This window comes from Carcharodon carcharias, chromosome 20 (assembly GCF_017639515.1).
Source record: "Carcharodon carcharias isolate sCarCar2 chromosome 20, sCarCar2.pri, whole genome shotgun sequence".
Lineage (NCBI taxonomy): Eukaryota > Metazoa > Chordata > Chondrichthyes > Lamniformes > Lamnidae > Carcharodon > Carcharodon carcharias.
In genome coordinates this window covers 59636045-59657524 of record NC_054486.1, presented here as the reverse complement: position 1 = coordinate 59657524, position 21480 = coordinate 59636045, and the positions used below count along the sequence as shown (strand labels likewise).

The following is a 21480-nucleotide window of genomic DNA, read 5'->3' as shown; positions in this document are numbered from 1 at the left end:
TGCAGCTCCAACAACACCGAAGAAGCTCGACACCATCCAGGACAAACCAGCCCGCTTGTTTGGCACCACCTCCACAAACATTCGCTCCCTCCATCACCAATGCACAGTGGCAGCAGTGTCTACCATCTACAAGATGCACTGCAGCAACTCACCAAGGCTCCTTGCATAGCACCTTCCAAACCCATGACCGGAATGTCCAGAAGGACAAGGACAAGGACAGCAGATGTGGGAATACCACTACTTGGAAGTTCCCCTTCAAACCACTCACCATCCTGACTTGAAAATATATTGTTCCTTCAGTGTCGCTGGGTCAAAATCCTGGAACTCCCAAACCACCCACCTCACCCAACAGCATGTGGATGTACCTATACCACATGGACTGCAGTAGTTTAAGAAGGCAGCTCACCACAACCTTTTCAAAGGGCAATTAGAGATGGGCAATAAATGCTGGTTCAGCCAGCGACATCTACACCTCATGATTGAACTAAAAAAAATGCTGGTGCTAAAATGCCTTGCTGTTTATTCTCATCTTAATTGTTTTTATTTCAAAGTTCCTTTATTGTCTTTTTCTTGTTACTTGATGAAATTTCCCCTTCAAAATTATGAAATTAATGTTAGTGATCAAAGATACTTCAGTTTTGTCCTCTTCTTCCAGCAGGCAACCCATATATTAGCACTTCAAGGGCATGTGATACACTAGTTAGGCCCCTTCCCCGTGTAAGTTGGCTATCTCTTGGTAGCTTAATATACTTTTATCACAGTTAAGACATTGGATCCCTATTCTACATAGAAAAATTGCTTAATGGCAATCTTTATATTAGTCTGCATTTTCCTCCAAATATTTTGCTGTGATTCAGCTACTCCAAGGACTCGTGTAGGCAAGCTCTTGCAATCTACAAGCCTTCCTTTACTGTGAGCTCAGGGGTTAAACAGAAAACTCCTATCATCATCTTCAACTTTGAAAAGTAATAGAATGCTTGATTAGAACTTGGTTTAGACTATCAATTGCTTAACAAATTTGTTAACTGGCAAATGAGAAGTAAGCAGTAATGATGATGCATTCTAGATTTAGAGTAGTTGCTGTTTTAACTATCCATCATTGGTAGATGGAAAAATGATGGTTATGTTTGCTTTGCTAAATTTCAAAATGAGCTGGACCTGGCTCAAGGTCTCTGACTAAACCTTACGTGATAGTTGTTTGCTCATCTACCCAAAGGCTTTCTAGTTTACCTATTTCACTCTAAAGATTTTAGATGGATGGCTTAATTAGAACAAGACAGGTTTAAATGTATCTTCAAAATTTGTCCAGGCCAAAGGGGAAAAAAAAAGGTAGCTCTTTATGCTGTAGAACGCACTAATACGGGAAGTGGTTAAAGCAAATAGGGTGGTATAGTTGCATTTAAGGGGAAGCTAGACATTCATATAAAGGAGAGGAGAAGAGGGTTGTGATGATAGATTTGGATGATGATGGGATGAGACTTGAATGGAACTTAAGTGCCGGCATAGACTAGTTGGGCTGAATGCCCTGTTCCTATGCCATATATCCAATGTAATCCTATGTAAATCTCAAAACAAAGCTGCCAATCAAATCTAAATTTAAATGAAGACCACCTATTGCTTATGTTTAAATAAGGACTTGTCCCTTCTCTCAGATACATGTTGCAGATATTAAAAGCAAAATACTGCAGATTCTGTTTTTATTACAGACATAATAGTTGTTCTGGGTCCATTTTGTCTTGAAACAAGCTAGACTATTCTCTGTGAGTATGTATGCATGTGCTGTAATCAAAACAAAGATGCCAATAGCGTTCTTCATTTCTGTCAGTTATACCAACAAGTAAAAACAGCCTTACACATTGAGGCATGTTGGAACTCCATTGCTGTCACAAATAACAACTGTCGTATTTTCTCCACATTTTTTACATTGTATTTGACTGACTTATGGCTGGAATTACAGTAAATCTTACCTGGTTAGCAGTTTATGCCATAGTTCAGGATATAAATTTGCTGCCTAATTTCTGTTTTTAATTTGGGAATTTTTTTTCCTGTCTAGTGTTTGATGACGGGGATGAGAGGACCCTTAGGCGTACGTCTCTATGCCTGAAGGGAGAGAGACATTTTGCAGAGAGTGAGGTGAGCAATTGTTGTCTAGATATTGTCATGAGGTAATCTTTATAATACAGAACAATAACTTCAATGCTTGCTTTCAGACCCTTGATCAGTTGCCACTGACAAACCCGGAACACTTTGGGACACCAGTCATTGGGAAGAAAACAAACCGAGGAAGGAGATTGTCCTCTGCTCCTGCGTAAGTACCCTCTTACCAGCATGTATGTTTTGTTTTATTCTATAACATTTTGTGCAGGAATTCTTGAATTTGTCTGAGATGTAACCTAGAAAATGGTTCTTCATTCTTAATTACTTTATGGATGGAAAATGAAGTTACCGGAGTTATTCTCTGCATAACACTCATGAAAGCCTGTTTAGACTTCAGAGTACAACTGACATCGGTGACAATAATCGGATATAATTTTAAAAGGTAGTTGAGTGGTACTTGCAGATTTTAATGTGTTCCATGATTATGCTTATGACCACAAATGTGGTTTCACTAAAGTTCCTGCGAATATTTCTTTAATTTAAAGAGATTGTCCTCCTGGAGAGGAAAGTCAGACAGATTGAGCATGTGCTGTGTTTGGCATCCAGTTTCAAAATATCATTGATGGAATTCTTTGCACAGATTACTTGCTCACAAATTGTTTAGACAACAGGAGAAATAAGTTTCACGGGAGAACATGGTAAACTATTTTGCATATCACTAATATTATGTACGAGTGTAATGCAACCAGGTATTTTTATCATGCTTTTGATAGACAACCTCCTTAATCAGTTCTGATGTTGTGAGACTGATGGGCATCAATTTTGAGGCAAGGAATGTTCCCACTGGTATTGAGGTTTCATTCATTGCTATGTTGAAACTGCCGTACCTCATACATTCAAACCTTATTCCAAGATGTTGTCAGTAAAGTTTTACTAGTTGATGAATGTGGGTGAAATTACTCAGAGCTTGTAACCCAGAACAGTAAGAAGGTTAAATATAAATGCTGCCTATTTCTTCATGTGATGAGTTGCTTCCCAGACAGCTCCAGAGTTGTTGATGGGATAGTTGGGAATAGGTTGTCTTTTTGACTCCTATTGTTGTTTTGTCTGAAGAGCTGGGCTCTGTTTCTATGTCAACAAAATGTTGAAGAAATTTCTGAAATTTTGTGAAGAGGAGAGAATGGGAGGTCTCCCACTTTGAGGTATTACAGTAATTCTTTTCTATTCCAAGAAAAAAATATCCATAATGCTTATTACTGATGGCCTCTGATATGAATGAGTGATATTGGCCAGGAACTATCAACCAGAAAAGGCCAATCTGTTCGCAACAAATAATTTTAAATTTAGAAAAATGCGCCTTTGAAGAGCACATTTCAGTTTTAAAAAAGTCTGTAGACCAACAGTCATGATTTACAGATGGGAAATGTACCCCCTTGAGAAGTATATTAATAGAAATTGAAGAAAGCAATGGACTATGCAAATAAAAAGGGTTTAGATATAACAACGGTTGTTGCTATGACTCAAATATAATTTAAATTCTTTAGATAACTCATTGAGATAATAGTTGCTGATCACTGTTGAATTTGGTAAAAAGCAATTTAAAATACAACTGTTAAGTTTATTTTGTATGTTTTGGTAAACACATAAAAATAGCATCTTGAATAAGTTGAAGTAAAGCAGGTTGTCTCAGGCCAGTAGCTGTGAATTCTGTGTTTTATGTTTCCTGCTTCATCTTTTAAATCTATAGTTCTTGGGTCAGCTCATGAACACAGTTAACTTCATTTTTTTGCTGCTGATGTTAAAGGTACCATATTAATTGGAAATCATACCACTGATACCTCCATGTATTTACTTAGTTTTAATTATTTTGTGCTGTGGCAAGTTTTCTTATGGCTATTCTTAATATGTAGATTATTCAAAAGAAATGAAAATCAGCACATTTATTGGTCCAAGTACCCGTTTGGCTTTGCTTCAGTGTGTAATGGCTTATGAGGGAAAACCGAAATTGAACCCGGAATGAAATGTTTGGCTTGGCTCAGTTGATTATACTTTGACCTTTGAGTCAGGAGGTCGTGCGTTCAAACCTCATTCCAGGATTTGATAACATAATCTTGGCTAACACCAAAGTGTAATCCTGAAGGTGTGTAAGAGGTGGATGAGGCATTTAAACTGAGTTGCCATCTGTCCTTCAAGTGGATGTTCAAGATCGAATCTTGATTTGAAGAAGAACAAGTGAGTTCCCCCTGTGACCTGGTCAACAATTATCCTTCAACCAACACAACCAAAAACAAATTAACTGGTCCATCTCACTTTTGTGTTCGAATTGATTGCCATGTTTCCCTTTTTTACACTAACTACACTCAAAAGTCCTTCATTGGCGCAAGTGCTTCAGGGTATCCTGAGGATGTGAAAGGCACTATCCACATACAAGTTCTTTCTCTCTTCAGATTCAAACAAATTCTCGCTTCAAATTACTGCTTAGTCCACAACTATGTAAATATGTTTTCGATTGTATTATGCGATATGATATTAAGTATTTTGCCCTTGTAAATATCTGCATACATGCACAAAACTGAAATATTTATTAAAGCCCTTGTTATGATCATCATTAAGAACTTCATGGGATTTAAAAAATATATATTTTGCAGACCTGAGGATGAAAGGGAAGAGGAACCAAGTGAAGATGAGGATGATGACAAGCGACGTCTTAATGATGAACTTTTGGGCAAAGTAGTTTATGTAGATTGTAACGCAGACAAGAGAAAAGGCTGGTATCCAGCTTTGGTAAGTGAGATAATATCACTACAGGATCTACCTTTCAAACGCTTGATTTAAGATATGTAATTGGATCATTACTGCTTAATTTTAAATATTTGTTTTACTCTCAACCATGACTGTGTGTTAATATGTCTATTTTACATTATTTGCATTCATTTCTAAATCAATGTGCTGTAAGGGTATACGGTTTATTGCTGAAAGGTTGGACATTAAAACCACTTTACTTAGAGTAAAATGGCACTACCTGGTGTAGCATGAAAGGTAACAGACTGGATAGGTCAAGACTTTGTTCTGATCTTTTCTGAGTTTGATATACTCGGGTAGTAGTTCGATTGCTAGTGTTGCCGTTATTTCCCCTGGGCTTGAGAAAGAGAAAATGAGCTCAAATTTGAGATGTTGAGTACAATCCAGTGAACCCCTGTTGGAAATTATGGCTCTGATGAGAAAAAAAATCAGGCTGTGCTGTGATAACCTTCCAGAGTCAAATTGCTTTGCAATATTTGCTGTTTAGGCTTTTGTATCAAGATACTTAGAGAGGGGGAGAGGTGTCTCTAATTGATGCACTTCATATTTGCTATTCCTTATGAAGCTTTAAAGAAATGAGTCGGAAAATTATACCTGTACATTTTGTATTTTACTTTCATTACAAGCTGTTCCTCCATCTTGATTTGTTTAATCAATTGAAACTGATATTTGGCACCTAATAGAGTTTTTAATTGCACAAAAATTCCCCCTCTTGCTATCTAGTGGCACCCTGAACTGCCCCAATGACTTTTGCTAGAAAGCATCCCAATGTAGGTCTACATTTCTTTTGGGCTTACCTGGTAACCAATCTTAAGGTGACCATAGTGAGATTTCAATTCCAGTTGGGTGATGTATATCTAGAGCGTCTTGTTATATTAGCAGAAATTCAAAATGACTTTAAATATTCCTAAATATTTTTCTTCCTAATCTTTTAGCGTTTTGGCTTTGGCTTTTAAAATTTTTTTTAAAAGAAGTGCTTGCCCCTTTTCATTTCAGGTGCTCTCTCCAAGTTGCAGTGATGAAATCACTGTGAAAAAGGACCAATGCTTAGTGCGATCCTTTGCAGACTCCAAATTGTAAGTGTAAATATGAAACGTATGGATGCAAAATAAGCTGTTTAACTTGCAAGCTTTTTGAGTATGTAAATCTGTCACCATCTCCCAAAAGATTCTACACCGGTTGTAGGTAATGTACAGCACTAATTTTTGAATGCTAAGCTTTATGGCAAAGTGAAGCTATACTTAAGTTTCATTCTTTGTTATTATATATTATATATATTATTTTCTACAAATGTGGTTGACTCTTAAATGTGGTTCACTCTTAGATGCCCTCTGAAATGGCCTAGCAAGCCATTCAGTTGTATCAAGCGCTAAAAAGTCAAAAAGGAATGGAATTGGACGGACCACCCAGCATCGACCGAGGCACCAGAAACGACAATGGCAAACTCAGCCCTGTCGACCCTCCTTAATAATATCTGGGGCTGGTGCCAAAATTGGGAGATCTGTCTCACAGACTAATCAAGCAACAGCCTGACATAGTTATATTCACGGAATCAAACCTACAGACAATGTTCCAGACACCACCATCACCATTCCTGGTATGCCCTGTCCCAGCAGCAGGACAGACCCAGCAGAGGTGGCGACGCAGTGATACTTTAGACAGCACCTTCCAAACCCACAACTGCTACCATCTCAAAGGACAAGGGCAGCAAACACATGGGAACACCAACACCTGCAAGTTCCCCTCCAAGCCACTCACCAACCTGGCTTGGAAACATATTGCTGTTCCTTCACTGAGTCAAAATCATGGAACTCCCTCCCTAACAGCACTGTGGGTGTACCTACACCACATGGACTGCAGTGGTTCAAGAAGGTAGCTTACCACCATCTTCTCAAGGGCAATTAGTGTTGGGCAATAAATGCTGGCCTAGCCAGCAATGCCCACAACCCCTGGACAAATAAAAAAAAAGATTCAGAAGTGACACTAAACCGCAAAGAAAGTTTTAGCAGGCTTCATGCTTAAATATGCAGTTCACTAGAACTGACTTTGAAGCTGCTCGCAAATGTCTATTTTACCTTTACCTTTATCTTTAAACTCAGAAACAATTTGGTTCAGGTGAAATATGATAAGATCATTTAACAACTCAAGTATTTGACTATAACAGCTTTTAAATTCTGTTCCAAAACTTTTCCTGATGTTTACATGAGGTTGCTATTGTTCCAGTGCTTTCTGTGGGGTTCCAGTGCTTTCTGTGGGGTTCCAGTGCTTTCTGCGGGGTTCTCCCAATCTGCTGTCACTTCAACAGAAGCCACAGAGAAACTGTATAGATTGCCACTCTGCACTATGTTGTTTAATATTAAGCTTCAGTAACCCGAATGGCCTTTTATTGTTCTTGTCCTGCATTGTTGTAAAGTGATTATTGCTGCTATCATTTGTAAATTGTTCCTTTAAAATAATCTAGGTGTGACTGGACCATTTTCTTTATGCAATCATAATTGCTAAAGTCAGAACAAAGATGATGGCACTAAAGCCGTTCAATCTCATGATGGCATATTGTTTGGCTGGCAGTTTAAATACTTAATTCTAACCAGGTATTCACTAACAAGATTGAAATGACCAAATTAAATGCAGCTTCCACAAAACAGTTTCAAATGCACAGTTTTTAACTGCATTATTAACCATTGTACTCTCAAGTGTTCAGACTTATAGATATAAAAAGCCGTTCTTCATGAATCATTGTGTGACCATCTACCCAGGAGAGGAGTTACTGGTGCAGCAATGTCAAGAAGGACTTGAGCAGGGTGTTTTAAGTGTTATCTTCTCATGGTTGTCTGCATTTGAAGCTCAGTTTTCAAAAGTAAATTTAGATAATTAGCTATGTAGTAACATTGGCAGTGCATGGATGGGGACACTTCATTGAAAACGATAGGGCTGTATTTATTAATTTGGTTTTTATTACTTGGTAAGTAGTTAGTACTAGGACTGTAAAGTCTAATAGAATATCAGGTTTTATGTGACAAAGCCAGTGCTCTTTATTTTAAGCTGAACCTTGGTGTCTTTCTTTTTAAAAATCAGCTATCCTATAGCAAGAAAGGATATCCGAGAGCTTGACTGGGACAAAGTTTCAAAACCAGACCCGGTTGTTAAACAAGGTAAGGAAAGGAAACTAGCATCGAAGGTGGAGTGAATTGCAAATCTTTCCCCTATCATCTAATGCTGCCAATTGTGAGCAGCATATTTGAATCATGGCACAAATGAGGGCTTTTGCCTTGTTTCCTGCTTTTAGACAGTAAAATCTAAATAGAAGAGTCAGACAACAGGCTAGAGCTCTAGATTGTGAAACATGCAGTTGTACTTGTGGTCTGTTGGGCTGTCCATGCAGGAGGTAGATTTTGTTCCATGGGGGAATGCTGTGATAATCCATAAGATTTTTATTTTATAATGGAGTCTCTTTTTACCATTGTAAAGCTTGTTATAGTGCCACTTGCATTTATTCCAACATAATCTTGTGATTTTGACTTGAGCTGTTGGCGGGAGCGTATGGCTCAAATAATTATCAGACTGTTTCTCTCATTTCTGGGACTTGGATTTAAATCTGTTCCACATAGGTGGACTGCAAGTCACCACTCTAATGACTGATAACTCAGTAGATGCTAATTGAAATAAGTTGGGCAGTCTTAATTCACTGTACAGCAAATTCAAGTTGCACCAGTTAGCAGCTTCACTTAGAGGCTGCAAGCATAGATATAATATGAAAAATTGATGTGATTTTGACATGCGAAGATTTTCTCAGTAGAAAAGGGTAGGTAGAATTGCCACCTATCTTAAATTTGTGCAACGCTTGATGCTAATACTAGAAGCTTCCTTCCTCTAGTGTTGACATTCTGTACCTTTGGGAACAAAATTACACCAAAAAGCATCATATCATTCCATCTGTGTGACAACTTTATTTCAGTAAGTTGTAGGGTAACCAAGCCACAGCCATCAATTTCTCCTTTACTCTTTAATGCGATCTTTAAGAGAGCATTCAGTGTTGTCCATCTTAACATACATGGTAATACAAAACCAAAATACTGCAGATGCTGGAAACTTGCAATGAAAACAGAAAATAATGGAAATACTCAGCAGGTAAAGCAGTACCTGTGGAGAGAGAAACTGAGTTAATGTTTCAGGTCAATGACCTTGCATCAGAACTGAGAAAGGTTAGAAATGTAATAGGTTTTAAGCAAGTGAAAGAGGGAGGGTGGAGAAAGAACTTGTCCTTTTGGCTCTGCACCACTACTGTATTGTCATTTAATATCTCCTGTCTTCACCCTATCACTGACCTTCACTTGTGTTCTTTTTTCATTCCCCCCCTCCTCCTCACTTGCTTAAAACCTATTACATTTTTATCTTTTCCCTGTTTTTACAAAAGATCATTGACCTGAAACATTAACTTTATTTCTCGCTCCACAGATGTCCCCTGACCTGCCGAGTATTTCCATCATTTCTTTTTTTTTTGTTTAACTTACATGCAATTTAGTTTCAGGATTTCTAAAGCCATTATAAAAGCAAAGCATTGGGGCTCATTTTTAGAATGATAGAATTGAAAGGTAGAGAAATTATGCTAAACTTATATGGAACTTTGATTAGACTATATTTACAAGTACTGTACACAGTTCTGTTCTCAATATAATAAAAATAGGATATTGAGGCACTGGAGGAGATGCAGTTTATTTTTACAAGGATGATAGCAGAACTTAAGGTTATACCAATCAGTAAAAATTGAACTGACTTGATGGGGGTTCTTGTCTTCAGAGAAAAGATGGTTGAGGATGACCTGACCTGTTCCTAGAATGTGAAATGGTTTGATGATTTGATAAAGTAGATGTGGAGAAAATGTGGGGAGACCTAAACAAGGGGCCACAAATATAATACTATTAAATCCAATAGGTAATTCAGAGGATAATTCTCTACCCAAAGAGTGGTTAGAATGTTGAACTTGTTCGTAGTAGTTAAGGCCAATTCTTTTTAATGCATTTCAAGGGATGCTTGATAAAGACATGGGGGAGGATGGGATAGAAGGTTCTGCTGATAGTTCGATGAAGAGGTGTGGGGCATAAACATGACACAGATTAGTTAGGCTGATTGACTGGTTTCTGTGCTGTACATTGCATGTAATGCTGCATAAATGAATATACATGGGCATGTACATGTTCCTTATTAAACATTATATTGTATTTTAGGTAGATCCAAAATATTTTATTCTGGATTATATAATCAAACAAATATGCATATATTGATTTGCTTGTTGGTCTCTAGTAAACTGCTAAATCTTTTTGGCAATTCAGCATTAGGCATCACTTCCACGTTTGGAGAAGCTGTGTTGCTTTTGTAAAAATGCCTCCATTTCTATAGGTGCTCACTTTCAAAAAGCTGCATTCCTAATAAAATTATGGGTGTATGTTCCATAGGGTCCAGGGCACTTCCATATTTTCACTTCTGGGAGCATGATGAATCTGTGCTGTGAACTTTTATCTGACTTTTATCAACTGAGAAACTGACTTTGCCAATGTTGGCTTGCCTAACATTACAATGAAGGGATTTGCTGGAGTGAGTGAGGAGATACTGATTCCACTGGCTGGATGGTTTGGTAACTAGAGGACATAGATTTAAGATAACTGGCAAAAGAACCAGAGGGGAGATGAGAATATTTTTAACACATCATGTTGTTATGATCTGAAATGTACTGGCTGGAAGGGCAACAGAAGCAGATTCAGTAGTGACCTACAAAAGGGAATTTTTTATACACTTAAAGTAAGGATTTGCAGCATTATTTGGAAAGTGTGGGGCAGTGGGACTAATTGGCCAGCTATTTCAAAGAACTGACATAGATATGATGGCCAAATGATTCTATGTTGGTCAGATATCAACCAAATTAATAAGATCTAACTTTTAAATACTGGTTTTCTGTAGCACTTGAAGAAGCTCACAAATTCTACCAGCAACGGATTGTTCCTGAGAGCTGGAAGGTGGACATGAGTGTCATTTTAGAATCCTCAAGTAGTGATGAGGAGGAGGAGGAAGAGGAAGCGGAGAATGATGAGGACGATGAGGAAAATAAGCAAGAGGTAGGACATTTTTGTAATTTTGTTTATTGAACAATTTTCTGTTTGAAAATTTGGGATCAGAAACTATCACAAGGAATTGATTGTCTTTATAGAATAATATTACGATACAGAGCTTGAATTTTTTTGGTTAAGCATTTTAAATAGATTTTTCTCCAGAGGGAAGCTTAATATAAATATATAAACATGAAACAAACAAATTGACCATGTTGGGATTTTTAATTTATTGAGAAACCTGAAGGCAAATTGCTAAAAGAAGAACAATAGATTGAACAATGGAAGTTTCATGTATTTTCCAACCATAATGCAGACACCACTCCTAAAATGTCAAAGCTACCTGTTTCCAAGCTGTAACAAATGTCAGCAACTCTAGCTTATATGCAACAATGTTGCTACATTCTTAAAGCTAACAGATCAACAGGTCATCACATTTTACAACAATTATTCTTTTTAGCTTCAGGTTTCTCAATGAATATTATAATGTGTATGCCACATTATTGAACATTTGTCTGATTTTTCAATGTAAAGTAAATTGAAAGCGGAGAAAATTGCATCCACAGATTTTCAGTCTCCAGTGAACTGTTAAACCTTTTAAATTCTTTACAGAACTGCTTAAAGTTTTAGAATGTGTGCATATTGGCAATACAGCATTGAACTTCACTTGGATGAAACTTTGCTCCTGAGTAAATTTAGTTTCATTTCCACTGCTTGGTATGATCAAGACTGCACTGTGGATAGAATTGATTTAAAATCTGCATGTTCAAGCTGAAATGGGTGGGTGTCCAGTCCACTTCCTACAGGGTTTCCCTAGCAACATGCTGATGGTTTTATCATGAGCATGCTCAAAAATAATTCAAGACCTTGCAGCAGCTTGGCAGACAGCCTGTGGAAGCTTGCCATATTTTCAAATCCACTTTCCATGACTTGAACGTAATGTTGGATTTTTTTTTCCCAGGCCAAAAACAACACTAAAGTCAAGTAATGACACTAATCAGCTAATTAGGAAAGGGAGCAAAAAGCTTTTGTCCAGATAGATTGTGCTGCAGAATTTTGACTCCTTTATGGTTATAGATTATTTGACTTGTGAAGTAAATGTTTTGTGTCCCGATTACCTCTCCCCTTATCATACATGTGTATATAAATTTAAAAGTATCAAATCTTGACTTTGTAATTATATAAAACAAACTTCTTTTTGATGTAACAATACTCTAGTAAATGTATTCATACCAATAAAACATTCACTTGCAGCATACACATCACACCCCAAACAGTCATACTTACACTTTACATACATTATGGTTTTAAAATATATCACACTTGCACCTGATTGGTTTAATAAATATTCATAAGGCAGCAAGGTTACAGCTGGGCGGTGAGAAAGCTATTCACTTCCTGTTATTTTCTTCTGGCATTTCCCTAAAATAAGGAATTGGGAGACTGACATGCAGTTACCAATTTGAGGAGACACTGCCCTGAGCAGGAGTAACTAGGCTCTAATTAGCCTGAGGTGTACCAGCTCTTGCCTGCAGGGTACAGTTGAGCAGCTGGAAGATCAGGGATGGAATTTTCCATGCTCTGCCTGTCAGTGGTGGGCCGTGTTGCCCACTGTCGGACGATGGGAATCTCATTGAAATACATCTGCATATCGTTTTGAGTCCATCCCACCAGAATCATCCCCCCATGCTTGATCATCTGATGTGTTTCACAGCAGCATATATAAGTCATGCACTTGGCAGGCTGCACTTTGAGAGGAGTTCGGAGGTGAATGCACAGTAATATTGTGCAGTGCTCGCCAGGATCGCCTGTTGGACTTCAAGGTTGAGGCATGTTGTGGGGGTGGGTGTGTGGGCAAGGGCTGCCCTGTGGTTGAGGAATGTTGGAGGGGGAGCACTGGCTGCCCTACAATTGAGGTGTGTTGTGGGGGGAGGGGGGCAAAGGAGGCACCTGGCTGCACAGAGGGAGGAGCAGCACCCTCAGGAAGAAGGGGTGACAGGCTCTCCCACATGCTGCTGAAGAGCCACAGAGAGCCATCGCTGGTCAGCATCTAGCTAGACCCAGGGTCTATAGACACCGCCTTTCATTCCTGCAGATGACCGAGAACCAGCGTCTCCAAAGGCTGTGTGTGTCTAGGGAAGTGGTCGGTCACTGCTAGAACCTGCTGCTGCAGGATTTCGCACCACAGGGACATGTAGGGCATCTACTGCCCGTGGCTGTGAAAGCGACCACAATGCTCAATTTTTATGCCAGTGGCTCCTTTCAGGCTTCATAGGTGACCTCTGTGGGATATCACAAGTCTCTATCCACAAGTGCATCCATGAGGTCACAGATGCCACCTTTGTGAGGGCACACAACTTTGTGCATTTCACCTGGGACCAGGAAAGCCAGGATGCAAGAGCAATTGGATTTGCCCAGCTCGCAGGCTTTCCAAAGGTGCAGGGTGCAGGTGCAGACTAAACTCACGTGGCGCTCAGATCTCTGTCGCAACAAGCAGCCAACTATGTCAACTGCAAGGGATTCCATTTGCTGAATGTGCAGGTGATGTGTGACCACCACAAATGTATCTTGCAGGTCTGTGCACGGTTCCCGGGAAATGTCCGCGATTTCTGCATTCTCAGGCGGTCACAGATCCCTGACCTCTTCCAGGGTCCATAGAGACTGCGTGGATGGCTCCTCGTGGACAAGGACTACCTGCAGAGGACATGGCTGATGACACCCATGTGGCGGCTGGAGGGATGGCTCCTCAGGGGCTAGGGCTATCCACATAGGACGTGCCTGATGACATCCACGTGGCGGCCTCAGACTGCAGCAGCGTGAAGTACAACGAGGCTTATGCTGCAACTTGAACCTTGGTAGAGCAAACCATTGGGATGCTGAAAATGAGTTTCCGGTGTCTGGACCAATCTAGTGGAACCGTGCAATACAGTCCACCAAGGGTGTCATGCATCGTCGTTGCCTCCTGCACCCTTTACAACCTGGCACTGTAATGGGGAGAGGAGCTGGCTTAGGAGAAGCTGGAGGTTTCCTCCGGTGAGGAGGCTGTTGACAGGGATAAGGGTGAGGAGGTCCACGAAGGTGAGGATGACAGTGATGAAGCCCTTGCACTGGCTAGACGAAGCAGGCGTGCTCGGGAGGACCCATAGCTGCCAGATTTGTGGAGGATGATGAAGATATGCATGGAAGAGACACTATAGATCTTCATGTTGCTTCTGTGAACATTTGACTCCTGTGTGGCTTAAGGCAGTGCACAAACCCTCTGTGATAAGGCTTCTGTTGTGGGGACGCAGCAGAAGCCCTAATAGTCGCTTGATTCCAGAAGGACAATGATGACATGCAATGAGGACACTCCATGGATCTTCACACAGCCTCTGTGAATGTCTGATTCCTGTCTGGCCAAGGGCTTACGCTCTGATCAGGTTCATATCTGGAGACGTAGCCGTGAAACTTTAAATGCACCTGATCCTTTGTCAGCCTTCAGCACCTGACCCCTTCAGGAACACAGCATCACTGGTCACAGATGTTGACGAGATGGTGGCCAGCCTCATCTTAAAAGTGCTGAGAGCACACAGAGAGAATGATGGAACTCTGTGACGCCTGCCCACGACATTCTGGCAGCAATGACAGGCACCATCGAGGTGCAGGTATCACTAATGTATCCAGACAGTATGAGGCTGGACGATCACTTTGGTCTGAAGGCTGCACAAAGCACAGGGAAGAGGCCCTGGACTGAGATACCTGCCTTTATCTTGTGCAGAAACTGAGGTTTCACATCTGAGTGACACGAACACTGCTGATCAGAATAAGGAGCCATAGGTAGGGAAACATTCTTGGGAGTTTATTTACAATAGTGAACATTATGTAAAGCTGATTAACACCTGTGCCAAGGTTGTGCAACTACATCTTCTTAACTATTTTGTTAATTTAGTTTAATTGTTTTAACTCCAAAAGATTTATATCTTCTTAACCTTCCCAACCTTGTTGATACATCTTGGTGCTTTCTGGACATCCACAGCAGAGGTGGAGGCAGCCTGCTGCCTGCTATGCCCTGCCTGAGATGACCTTGGCGGGTGTCCTCTGGAGGGCCGAGACCTGGGGGGCCTTACCCTGCTTTTAGGGCCCTGCTGTGTGGCAGTGGCACCCTCCTCGGCCTGTGGAGCTGGAGCTGCTGGAGTCACAGGAAGAAGGTATTCAGATGGGCTAGATACTCCCAGAATCACCTGATCCCGCCCCAGATTTCTTCTGTAGCCTAGTTAGACTTGGTGTACTTAAGAGACCAGGCCAAAATAAACACTATTACATGTTTGCAGCTGAAGACTTTCCTGAAGGAAGTCCCTTTGTGCCTATTATGAAATAGCTATCAAAATGTAAATATTTAACTATTGTATAATCCATTTTATAATCCAATTTTTACAATTGATTGTGAGCTCTTTAGTACAATGCTTCTATCATGATTAAGCATCGTGATCTCCAATTTATCATGAGCAATGCCAAGGGACATCTTCTAGTAAAAATGAAACTTCTGTGATCTGTTCTTGCACCAGGTAGTTACTGTTTAAACAATATTATAGAATCATATAAATTTACGGTACGCAAGGAGGCCATTCTGCCCATGTCCATGCCGGCTGATGATGCTTTCCAATTTTTTAAAACAGAAGTCTTGTGGTGGCGTGTGTGTGTTGTGTGTGAAGATCCATTTGAAACATTACAAATGTTTTACTTCCTGACAAGCAGGTCTATTTTGGTTAACAAATCTGTCCTCTAATAAAACACTGTTGCGTCTGCCCATTTGGTCGCCAAGTACATCAGCATTAAACTCCTGGCATCTGAGATGAACATTTCTCTCCAATTTCTCTTCTTTCCCCAACACCACACCACACCTAAATAAAAGGACATTTGTACCTTCACTTGTATATTTGTACCTAGAAGGAAAAAAGAAAGACTTGCATTTATAAAGTGTCTTTCACATCCACGGGACATCCCAAAGTGTTAACTTATTTTGTGCAGTCACTGTTGTAATATCGGAATCACAGCCAATTTGAGCACAGCAAGCTCCTATAAAACAGTAATTTAATAAGGATCAGATTTTTTTATTAATGATTTTAAGTGGCTAGGTGACGGTGTGGGGCACTGTAGCTCTTAAGGTATTTCATGAGCAGTATATAATGTGACAATTCTTTTTTATGGCTTGATTAACAGTACTGCTATACTTGAGAAATGGTTAACAATTAATAGATTTAGATTAGCAATTTTTGTAGTGTGCATTTCTATTTGAATTCATTATTGCAGCTTCCATAATGAATCAATGATTCAAAACTGCAAATTGTACCAGAATTCTCTGAAGCAAATAGCATCAGTTTTTTTTTTTCAAACTTTGGTTCATAACAGACCAGTTTCTGTTTTTTCATTTATCTTTCACATAATATATTTATCATTTACTGCCAGCCCCTTGGGTTGATGTGGCTCAGAGTAAGTATAGTAATCATATAGTTTAGGGCTCATATTAATATTTTAGAGGTAGTTTTTTCATTTGGGAAGGTTAAATTTGTAAGGGTAAGGTAATTGATATGCTGGACTTTAGAAATTGCCAGAACTCCTCAAATAATGGCATTTTGGAAGGTTCTTTGTATACTCATAAGGTCAGAGTTAGGAGGGTGAAAGCCATAAAAATGGCAGGTGGCCTTCATTTAGCTGGGAACTGCAGACAGTAAGTCTGAGGAGAATTGCCCTAACTTCATTAGAAATTTTAATTATTCATGCAGACCTCGGGGTCAAAAGATTTTGATTTCGAAGCCAAAAATTAATAGATTTTTAGATTAATCGGATATCTCAACTAACCTCTTTTAGCATCAAGATGAGTAATTCAGGGTGGAGCCTTGTCTGGAATTCTAGGAAGTTGTCTGTGGATTTTTCCAGAAGGTCTTTGGGTTTGGAATTAAAGCACCTGAGTTCATCAGTGTAAGCCCTAAGTTCAGCAGGCAGAGAAAGAAAGTCTACTAAAAGCTGAAAAGCTGTAGACCAGAAGCAAAAGGGAGATCAGAAGTTGGGGATATTTCTGAAGTGGAGGCACTAAGTATGAATGCAATGAAGTCCATGTTTGAGCTGAAAAGCCCTTTGTGAAGTGTTAAAGGAAAATTGAAGAATCATTTATACAAAAACTAACGGAAGAAACCCCATGAAATTTCAGACCGCAAAGAATGGCTGAACACCAAGGAGAAATCAAAGTGAATTTCAGAGAACTGTGGCATACCTTTTGGGTTAGTCCCAGGAAAAGTGAATGAATCTTCAAGAGCGTGATAAGTAGCCAGACTTTCTGGGGGGAGGTCACAAGGAAAAAGGGGAGGTTTTGTTGGGAATTTTATTCTAAAGTATGTGTGCTTGTGTATTAATATGCATTTCAATATATCGTATAACGATTCGCCTAAGACTGTGTTTGCTTTAATTGTTTCTTGTATACTAAAATTCATTTGCTTTAAACCTTGAAATCTTGTAGCATAACTTCTTTCAGTTGGTTACCTGGTGTTAGAGTTCCTTTTTAAATGTTTACAGTCCCAACCAGGATTGTAATGTGAGTAAAAGTGTGCTCATTACTTGTTTCCCATATTCGTCCCCTCCTTTGCAATTTACCAGAACATATCTTCTTCAAAGTTGAATTGTAGCTTATTTAAAAATAATATAGAATCTGTTGGTATTTGTGGTCATGTACTTAACTTGTGCTAGAACAAAGGCTGTTGACTGCTTATTGCGCATGTTCTGTCTTGCACAGTGATGTCCAGCAGTGAGAACCTCCTTGGATCTCAGTTCGCTTGCATTTTTGCAAATTTATTGCCAATCCCGAATTGGTGGTGGTGAGCTTCCTTCTTGAACGTCCAGAAAATTGTATCTGCAACCTTTTGCTGAAGAAGAGATTTAATTCTTTTGGAGGGGAGGAGGAGAAATGAGAAGCAGGATACAAACACACACAACTCAACAAGAACTGAAAGTTATATAGTGCTTTGAAAGTAGTAAATCACATCAGAGCAATTAAGAGCGATTTCAAGAGAAACACTCAGCTGCATAAGGAGACTTCAGGACAGAAGTCAAAAAGCTTGATCAAAGAGGTAGATTTTAAGGAGCACCAGCAAAGAAGAGAGACATGGAGAGTTTACAGAGAGAATTCCAGATCTTAGAACATAGGCTACTGAAAGCACAGCCACCGAATGGTGAAGCAATTAAATTTAGGGATGCACAAGATGCCAGAATTGGAAGAGAGCAGAAATCTTGAAGGCTTGTAGGATTGGAGGAGGCAACAGAGATAGCGAGCGAGGAGGTAATGAATCCATATTTAAAAGCATGGATGAGGATTTTCAAATTGAGGCATTGTTGGACTAGGATCCAATGTAGGTCAGCGAACAAAGTTTGGAGCGAGTTAAGATGTGGGGAGCAGAGTTTTAGATGAGCACAAGTTTATGTAGAGTGCAAGATGGGAGGCCAGTCAGGAGTGCATTGGAGAAGTCGGTTCTGGAGGCAACTTTTGTGTATTCATTCATGGGATGTGGGCATCGCTGGCCAAGCCAGCATTTATTGCCAATCCCAAATTGGTGGTGGTGAGCTTCCTTCTTGAACCACTGCAGTCCATGTGGTGTAGGTATACATACGGTGCTGTTAGAGAGGGAGATCCAGGAACAAGACCTGGACAGTATCCAGGCTTGGGCTAACAAGTGGCAGGTGACATTTGTGCCACACAAGGACCAGGCAAAGGCCATGTTCAACAAGAAATAATCTAACCTTTGCCCCTTGACATTCAATGGCAGCGACTCAGTGCTAGTGAAGCAACGGCGATATATTTCCAAGTCAGCATGGTGAGTGGCTTGGAGGGGAACTTATATGTGGTAGTGTTCCCATGTGTCTGCTCCTCTTGTCCTTCTAGACGGCAGTGGTCGTGGGTTTGGAAGGTGCTGGCTAAGGAGCTTTGGTGAGTTCCTGCAATGCATCTTGTAGATGGTACACACTGCTGCCACTGTGCATTGGTGATGGAGGGGGGTGAATGTTTGTGGATGTGGTGCCAATCAAGCAGGCTGCTTCATTCCGGATGTCAAGCTTCTTGAGTGTTGTTGGAGGCAAGTGGAGAATATTCCATCACATTCGTGACTTGTGTCTTGTAGAATGGTGGACAGGCTTTGGGAAGTTAGGAGATGAGTTACTGGCTGCAGAATTCCTAGCCTCTTGACCTGTTATTGTAGCCTCAGTATTTACATAGCTAATCTAGTTCAGTTTCAAGTCAATGGTAATCCCCAGTATGTTGATAGTGGGGGATTCAGCAATGGTAGTCCCATTGAATGTTATGGGGTTATGTTTAGGGCCTGCCTTGTTGGATATGGTCACTGCCTGGCACTTGTGTGGCACAAATGTTACTTGCCACTTGTTAGCCCAAGCCTGGATCTTGGCCAGGTCTTGCTGCATTTGGACATGGACTGCTTTAGCATCTGTGGAATCGCAAATGGTGCTGTACATTGTGTAATCATCAGCAAACATCCCCACTTCTGACCTTTATGATGGAAGAGGAAGGTCACTAATGAAGCAGCTGAAGATGGGTGAGCGTATAATCCTGAGGAATTCCTGCAGTTATGCCCTGGAACCAAGATGATTGGCCTCCAGCAACCCATTCATCTTCCTTTGTGCTAGGTATGACTCCAAACAGCGGAAAGTTTTCCCCTGATTCCCCTTGACTCCAGTTTTGCTTAGGGTCCTTGATGGCAAATTCGGTCAACTGCTGCCTTGATGTCAAGGGCAGTAACTGTCACCCCACCTTGTGAGTTCAGCTTTTTTGTCCATATCTGAACCCAGGCTGTAATGAGGTCAAGAGCTGAGTGGCCCTGGCGGAACCCAAACTGAGCCTCAGTGAGCAGGTTATTGCTAAGTAAGTGCCATTTGTTAGCACTGTTGAAGACCCCTTCCATCATTTTGCTGATGATCAAGAGCAGACTGATGCGGCAGTAATTGGCCAGGTTGGATTTGTCCTGCTTTTTGTGTCCAGGACATAGCTGAGCGATTTTCCACACTGCTGAGTGGATGCCAGTGTTGTAGCTATACTGGAGCAGCTTGACTAGGGGCACAGCTAGTTCTGGAGCCCAAGTCTTCAGTACTATTGCCAGATTATTGTCAGGGCCCTTAGCCTTTGCAGTATCGAGTACCTTCAGTGTTTCTTGATGATACACGGAGTGAATTGAATTGGCTGAAGACTGGCATCTGTAATGCTCTGAAGGAGGCCGAGATGGATCGTCCACTCAGCACTTCTGGCTGAAGATTGTTGCAGATGCTTCAGCTTTATCTTTTGCACTGATGTGCTTGGCTCCCTCATCATTGAGGATGGGGATATTTGTGGAGTTTCCTCTTCCGCCATTCAGTTGTTTAATTGTCCGTCAGTTACGGCGGTACGTGCAGGACTGCAGAGCTTAGATATGATCCATTGGTTGTGGAATCACTTAGCTCCATCTATTACTTGCTGCTTATGCTGTTTGGCACGCAAGTAGTCTTGTGTTGTTGCTTCACCAGGTTGACACTTCTCTTCACTGAGACATTGATGAGGGTTTCAACCTCAGATGAGCTGAGGCAAGATTAGAGTCAAGTAGTTTTACGTTGGTGGAAGTAAGCAGTCTTTATGGTGCAGATATGTGATTGGAAGCTCATCCCAGGATCAAAAGAACAGAGAATTGAAGACTTCGATTTAGATAGTGCATTTCATTACCATAGGACATCCCAAAGCATCTTATCACCAATTAAATGCTTTTGAAATATCTTGAAGGGTTGGGTAGATGGCTTGCTTGGAGGTTTATGTGCTCCCTCTGACACCTCAGCTGACACTGCTCAAACACAACATCAAAGCTGCTAAAGGTCTTGCTCAGCTTAAAGTTGCCAGTGATGGCAACTGCGGACAAGGAACTGATTTTTGTGGCAGCGACCAAAGACAATGGCTTTAATCTTTCAAATATTTATTTCTACTTATCCACTATTGGATGTAAGGCAAGCAGTGAGACAAATCAGAGACAGTAAAGGGATCCAAAGAGATGGTGGTGCGCTAGAGCTGAGTGTGTCATCTCTGCATACAGGTGGAATCTGATGTATTTTTGGATTCTTGGGAGGGATAGCATGTCAATGAAAATAGATGGGGGCCAAGGGTGGATTCTTGGGGGACTCCAGCGGTTTCAGTGTGGGAATTGGAGGAGATACCATTGCAAATAATTCTCCAGCTACAATTCAACAGGTAAGAATGGAATCAAGCAAGAGTAGTTTTGGAGGGGGAATGGTGTGGTCAACGGTGTCAAAGTCTGCAAATAGGTTGAGAAGGATGATGAGGGATAGTTTATTTGTCATCATCAGTTAGCGCCTTTGACAAGGGCTGTCAATACTTTGGCTGGACTCAAAACTTGATTGAAGGGTTTTAAACATGGAATTGTAGGAAATATGGGCACAAACTTGGAAAGTGATAACATGCTCAAGG

The 21480-nt window shown here is 40.5% G+C and overlaps 1 protein-coding gene across 5 annotated transcripts in view; it reads left to right on the top strand.

Annotated features, from left to right (window-relative positions):
• Positions 1 to 21480, top strand: part of arid4a (AT rich interactive domain 4A (RBP1-like)) — a 119501-nt gene that overhangs the window by 55290 nt on the left and 42731 nt on the right. For all 5 annotated transcript variants that reach the window (XM_041214294.1, XM_041214296.1, XM_041214298.1 and 2 more), the window contains exons 6-11: positions 2054 to 2133; positions 2211 to 2308; positions 4746 to 4881; positions 5896 to 5975; positions 7975 to 8051; positions 10855 to 11009. In XM_041214294.1, coding sequence (XP_041070228.1) covers positions 2054 to 2133; positions 2211 to 2308; positions 4746 to 4881; positions 5896 to 5975; positions 7975 to 8051; positions 10855 to 11009 — 626 coding nt within the window. The remainder of the gene's footprint in view (positions 1 to 2053; positions 2134 to 2210; positions 2309 to 4745; positions 4882 to 5895; positions 5976 to 7974; positions 8052 to 10854; positions 11010 to 21480) is intronic.